The sequence below is a fragment of the Rhineura floridana genome, chromosome 3, assembly GCF_030035675.1.
Source record: "Rhineura floridana isolate rRhiFlo1 chromosome 3, rRhiFlo1.hap2, whole genome shotgun sequence".
Classification (NCBI taxonomy): domain Eukaryota; kingdom Metazoa; phylum Chordata; class Lepidosauria; order Squamata; family Rhineuridae; genus Rhineura; species Rhineura floridana.
This window is the reverse complement of record NC_084482.1, coordinates 207,998,933-208,005,987: the sequence shown is the minus strand read 5'-3', so window position 1 is coordinate 208,005,987 and position 7,055 is coordinate 207,998,933. Positions and strand designations below refer to the sequence as shown.

General features: G+C 43.4%; 1 protein-coding gene across 1 annotated transcript; it reads right to left on the bottom strand.

Annotated features, from left to right (window-relative positions):
* Nucleotides 1-4,061: 4,061 nt before the first annotated feature.
* LOC133378907 (vomeronasal type-2 receptor 26-like) lies at nt 4,062-5,009 on the bottom strand. The gene has a single exon (XM_061613521.1). The coding sequence runs from the start codon at nt 5,007-5,009 to the stop codon at nt 4,062-4,064; it is 948 nt and encodes a 315-aa protein (XP_061469505.1).
* Between the last annotated feature and the right edge of the window lie 2,046 nt (nt 5,010-7,055).

The following is a 7,055-nucleotide window of genomic DNA, read 5'->3' as shown; positions in this document are numbered from 1 at the left end:
AGCTCTTGCTGAGGTTTAGTAAGAAACAATGGCAACTGAGAATGCTTGCGATGATGTGGCCAGCAACATGTCCTCTTGACCCTTGCCTTTCTTGGCTTATTAAAGCTTGCCGAGGGGGTTTAACCGAGTGGATCCAGGGTGTGGTCAACACATCATTGGTGGAAAGAGTGGTTCCAACTGCCCTGAAAGAGGTGGTGATCTGACTGCTCCAAACAAAGCCCACCCTGGACCCATTGGTCTGCGACACTTACTGACCGGTCACAAATACCCCCTTCTTAATGAAGGTTATTGAGAGGGTTCTGGCGCAGCAATTGCAAGTACTCTTGGATGAAACAGATTATCTTGATCCAGTCTGGGTTCAGGCCTGGTTATGGGACTGAATCGGCCTTGGTAACCGTGATGGATGACCTTTATCAGGAGAAGGACAGGAGGAGTGCGACTCTGTTACTCTTACTTGATCTGTCAATGGCTTTTGATACCATTGACCATGGTATCCTTCTGTGCCGACTTGTTGAGATGGGCATTGGAGGCACTGTTTTCAAGTGGTTCCAATCCTATCTCCAAGGTTGTTTTCAGAAAATAGCATTGGGTGACTGTCTTTCTGTCCTCTGGCAGTTGTGCTGTGGGGTGCCACAGGATACCATCTTGTCCCCCATGCTGTTTATCATCTATATGAAGCCCTTGTGAGTGGTCATCAGGAGATTTGGGGCAAGGTGTCAGCAGTACGTTGATGATACCCAGCTCTATTTCTCAGTAACATCTGAATTGGGAGAGGCCATGCAAGCCCTGGACTGCTGCCTGGACTCAGGGGTGAGCTGGATGAGGGCCAATAAACTGAGTCTGAATCCTAGCAAGACGGAGGCACTGTGGGTGGGTGGTTCCCGAGTTCAGATAATTGTTCACTTGTCTGCTTTGGATGGGGTCCTACTCCCTCTGAAAGAGCAGGTCCATAGTCTGGGGGTGCTCCTGGATCCATCTTTGTCGCTAGAGGCCCAGGTGACCTCAGAGGCTACGAGTCTTTTGCCACCTTTGGCTGGTAAGACAGCTGCAGCTGTTTCTGGATCAGGATAGCCTAACCACTGTTGTCCACTGGTAATCTCTAGGCTTAATTACTGTAATGCACTCTATGTTGGGCTGCCCTTGGTCTGGAAGCTGCAGCTGGTGCAAAATGCAGCAACGAGACTGCTCACTGGGGCGGGATATCGCCAACATGTCACCCTGCTGCTGAAAGAATTGCACTGGCTACCTATTAGCTACCGGGCCAAGTTCAAGGTTCTAGTTTTGGTGTACAAAACCCTATACAGCTTGGGACCAGGATACCTGAAAGACCGTCTTACCCCTTATATACCCAGTCAATCACTGTGCTCTGCAGGTGAGGGACTTCTGCAGATACCCTCTTATCTAGAGGTCCGTTCCACACAACATAGGAAGCGGACCTTTAGTGTGGCTGCATCTACCCTGTGGAATTCCCTCCCCTTGAATATTAGACAGGTGCCATCTCTGTTATCTTAATGGAGCCTATTGAAGACCTTCCTCTTTCTTTCTTTTTTTTTATAAACTTTATTAGAAATAAAATCTAAATACAACATACAATTCCAATTCAATTACATGAAAGCATTAAAAGATGGTAGGGGATGAACGAGAAAAGAAGAAGACAGAGAAATGGGTAAAATGAGAGAACATTAGGATTAGCTCTAAGACCTTCCTCTTTCAACAAGCCTTTTAAGTTGAGACCTTATCCCAGTCTGTGTCTGTGTTCGAATTGCTTTTTAATACGTTTTTAAACCTTTTTTTTTAAAAAAAAAACAATGTTTTTAACCTTTTTTAAAAAAAATGTCTTGAAACTTTTAAAAAATGTTTTTAAAGATGTTTTGTTTTAATGTATTTTAAAGTCTGTTTTTATGATGTTTTAAAGTGTTTTTAGTGCTTTTGTTTGCCGCCCTGGGCTCCTGCTGGGAGGAAGGGCAGGATATAAATCAAATAATAAATAAATAAACTGAGAATGAAGGAAAACATATTAGAATATCATCCAGATAGGGAAATAAATTTATCCCCTGAAGTCTATGGTGTGTTACCACTGCGACCAACTGGGGGGCGGGGTGAAGAGGCCAAATGGGATAACCTCGTATAAAGTGATGGCCCAGATAGACAAAGCAAAGATATTGGCAATGGCTGGGGTGAACTGGGACATGCAGATAAGCCTCTGAATTCCAGAGAGGCTAAGAAGTCACCCCTCTGGAGGCCCTGCAGAAGAGTCCTGAGGGTTTCCATCTGGAACCTGCTTTTTCTGTGAAATTTGTTGACCCTCATGAGGTCAAGGATAGTCCCCCAATCTCCAGGAATTTTGGACACAATTAAAAAGAATGAGTCACACCCCAAGAATTTATGGGACTCTGGAACGAATTCGATGTTTGGATGCTTAAAAGATGATCGATCTCTGCCAGAATAAAAAAATGCTTCTTCATTTTACAAAGAAAATATATTTAATTTTGGATAGGAAGAATTCATGCATAAAGGACTTTGTATTACAAAACAGGCCACTGGAGAAGGCACATGAGCCAAAATGTGTCTGGCATTTTCAGTTATTCAGAGATCTGCACCACAGCACATTAAGAACATCCTATGTGACATTTTAGCTATTTAAAGAACACGATTTGAGAATTATAAGAACATTTTATGGAGTGCACAGAGATGTCCTTTCTGTTCAGATTTTTACAAGATTTCCCATATGTTGTGGTTATATTAACTTGATATATGTGTAGTCTATGAATTTATTTGTTTCAGTGATTGCATTACAGAGGGCTTTTAAAAAAAATATTACCTTTTGGGATTTGGGCAGGCCTGTTCTTTCTGGTCTCTTTTATGTGACAAGATAGAACTCCATTTTTATGTAATAAATTTTGTTAAAGGGGTTGAGGCTGAACTCAGAGTTACTTTGCAGGCTGCATTATCCCTAAAATCATAAGTCCTCCCTCCCTCCCTGGCTATGATCTAGTGATTCCTTTGATGAAAAAGAATTAGCACCTGTTTTTATTAATGCCAAGTTTACAGTCCATAAGAGCAGAAATCACCTATTTCAGTACCTGTAAGTTGATATTTATTAACCAAGACCCATATGTATGCACAACTCAGTTTGAAACATATGAGCATTTTGTGAAGGACACAGATCTCAAGCTCCCACGTGCTTTAAATGGCTCCTTCTAGTGAGGGACAATTATCCGTGATTTGGTTTTCTTCCCACCAGCGAACCCTTTGAACGCCCAGTTTCTTTCACACTCATTCTCAGGATTCCCCCCCCCCCCAGAAACATCATTTTCCATTGCACTTTTTGACTTTTCTTTTCTCAAAGGTGTCACTACTGAGTGAACATCTTGGCTGTATTTATTGTAGCACTCGCGTAATCTAGTTCTTCAATAAAACAACATTTTACTGTAAAAGTGAAAAATGGTAAATTAAAAAAGATGACAGAAGGAGCAGTATAGACAAAAATAGCCCAACAATGCCTGGCATTAGGCAAGGTGTAAACTGTGGTCAGAAACTGGGTTTTCAGTGGTGATCTCTCCCTTCTTAAACACAAGGTAAAGAGGTTACACTCTTTCTCTCTCTCTCTCTCCCTCTCTGTGTCCGCGCGCAACACACACATGGGCCTTTATTTTTTACAAGCGCACGCAGGGTAAGTCCCCCCACAGTGCCCGGTGAGGACAACAACATGGCACTGCCTGCATAAATCTTTTATACAGTTCTGGGGCAAGGAAATTAGCATTTGCCAATCATGAGGCTACAGCTAAGCATTACATAGAGACTCTGCTGCTTACATTATTATCCAGCCCAATCAGATAATATTAGGTGTGGCTGATCAGGTATCTAGTGCATATCTAGTGCATATCAGAGTGTGATAAAGCAATACCTGTAAAACAGTAAGATCAAAGGGCCTGTGGCCATTGCAGAGTCATACATGCATTTTCATCATTTGTGATTGATACAAGAAAAAGATTTATATGTAAGGAGCTAAATTCCCAAGGCAACAGTGTGAGTTTTATTATTACTGAATTTTTAAAGAATCAGATGGCATCCTTAGTTTTTGTCATCAGGTGCTCCTTTGTATTCAGATCAGGCCTCAGTACAATAATGTAGCACTTGGGAATAAAGATGCAGCCCAGAAGCCCAGCACTGGAGGCCAAGATAGAGAAGACCTGCACAGCTACCATGTATTTCCCCTTCGTGCTCAGATAGGTGGGCACGAAGGACACCCAAACACTGCAGAAGACCAGCATGCTGAAGGTGATCAGCTTGGTTTCACTGAAGGCCCCAGGAAGCTTCCTGGCTAGGAAAGCCACCGTGAAGCAGATGGTAGCCAGGAAGCCCATGTAGCCGAGGGCACAGTAGAACATGGTGACAGACCCTTCATTGCATTGCAGGATGATCTCTCCAGGCTGGGAGTGCATGTCGAAATCTGGGAATGGGGGAGAGATCCTCAGCCACATGATGCAGATGACAACTTGGACACTGGAACAGGAAATGACAATGGAGTTGGCCAGACTCTTCCCTAGCCATCTCCTCACTCTGTTTCCTGGCTTTGTGGCCAGGAAAGCCAGCACCACAGTGATGGTTTTTGCCAAGACAGAAGAGATGGCAACCGAGAAGATGATGCTGAAGGCCATTTGTCGGAGAAAGCAGGTCTCTTTCTTTGGTCGGCCAATGAAGAGGAAGGAGGACAAAAAGGTAAGTAAGAGGGAGATGAGGAGGATGAATGAGAGGTCCCGGTTGTTGGCTTTAACTATTGGAGTTTCTAAGAATTTAATGAAGATTCCTAACACAAAGCCTGTAGTTAAGGACAAGAAGAGGGCAAAGGAAGCCAGGAGGATCCCTAAAGATTGCTCATAAGCCAGGAAGGTGATAATCTTGGGGACACATTGATCTCGATCCTTGTTTGGATGTTGATTTTCTGGACACCTGGTACAACGCTCTGCATCTGCAAAGAACAATAGAACTGTATTCCTTATATCCATTCTCTACCACTTTTCATTTACAGATATAAATACCAAAGTGCTTTCAATTGTATGAAAAGGTGACTATATCCAATTAAAATAAATAAAATTAGTAGTCACTGCACATCACCAAGGAGATCAGAAATGAGCATTATTAATTCTAAAAGTCAGGGAAATCCTGCAAAGAACAAGAGTAATGCCTACCTTATATCCATCTGCACCATTTTTCATTTACAGAAAGGCATATCAAAGTGGTTCATATTATAAGAAAACACTACTATATCCAATAACAATAAATGAAACCTGCAAAATCTTCGCAATGATCAAGAACATGAGGTTCTGATACTAAAAATATTAATGGTCAGGGAAATCCTGGGTGATTCTTCAGTGAATTGAAGCACAACATAGCTGGTCCCTCCCTGATCTCAGTGTGGAGTGGGCATTCCACATGTTAGGCACCACAATGGAGGCTGTCTTCTTTTACACCTCACAATAACCACATCAAGTGGTTTAATGTGAGAAAAATGGAGTGGCCTAATGGCAACCAATCATTCCTGCTCCTGACTAGACAGGCACTTGTTGTTTCATTGATGCCCGGTTTGCCTGTGGGAATCCTGCCTGCTAGCCAGATTTAGTTTTCCATCTGCAGTACAATTAAGTGGGAGCTAGAACTATTGCAGCTTTATTTCACCTTGTCTTGGCTTTTTGAAGTAGGAACTAATAAAGGCGTACTTACAATTGACACTCACACTCCCCTTTCATCCTGATTTGCTCATAGGACACTGGAGGCATAGGGATCTTGCTGTGACCTGGCTCCCAAAAATGTCTAAGATCCCGGGACTCTAGACTACTATACCTCTGATCCTCTCATGCAAATGGTTTTATATTTCTCCTATGTAATACTCGTTCTAGCCTCATCATAGTTTTTAGAGCACTACAACAATGGAACCAACTGCATTGAGAAGTGGTTTGCTTTCCAACACTGGAGGCATTCAAGAGGCACTTGGACAGCCACCTGTTGGGTATGCTTTGATGTGGATTCTTGCATTCAGCAAGGGGTTGGACTCAAATAATAATAATAATAATAATAATAATAATAATTAATTTGTTTGTCGCCTATCTGGCAATTAGCCACTCTAGGCGACGTACATTAAAATGAGATAAAATACAAAAATTTCAAATGCAATCACATAATAACAATAGATAAAATATTGGACAGTCATCGATACATATAAAAACAGTTATATTAGCAGCATACGACAGATGACAATCATGGAGATTTACCCATTCCAAGGACCTCATAGGCCTGATGGAATAGCCACGTCTTCAGGGCCTTGCGGAATACGTCTAGGGAAGGGGCATGTCGAAGATCACATGGGAGGGAGTTCCAGAGAGTGGGGGCCACCACAGAAAAGGCTCTCTCCCTAGTACCCACCAACCTAACTGTTTTGGTTGGTGGGACTGAGAGAAGGCCTTGTGTGGCTGATCTAGTTGGGTGGCATAATTGGTGGCGGTGGAGGCACTCTTTCAGGTAAGCAGGGCCGAAACCGTTTAGGGTTTTAAAGGTTAATACCAACACCTTGAATCGGGCCCGGAAGACAACCGGCAGCCAGGGTAGATCAAATAATACTGGCGTGATGTGGTCCCGGCGGCGGCTGTTGGTAAGTAAACACGCCGCTGCATTCTGTATAAGTTGTAATTTCCGGGTCGTTTTCAAGGGTAACCCCACGTAAAGCGCATTACAGTAGTCAAATCGAGAGGTGACCAGGGCGTGTACCACAAGCGAGAGCTGTTGAACAGGGAGGTAGGGTTGCAGCCTACGTATAAGATGTAATTGATACCAAGCTGCCTGGCTCACAGACAAAATCTGAGCCTCCATGGACAGCCTGGAATCAAGAACAACTCCGAGGCTGCGGACCTGGTCCCGTAGGGGCAACTTCACCCCATCAAACACCAGGTCAACATCTCCTAACCCTCCCTTGTCTCCCACAAGTAGTACCTCGGTCTTATCAGGGTTCAACTTCAACCTGTTCCTGCCCATCCATCCACTCACGGATTCCAGGCACT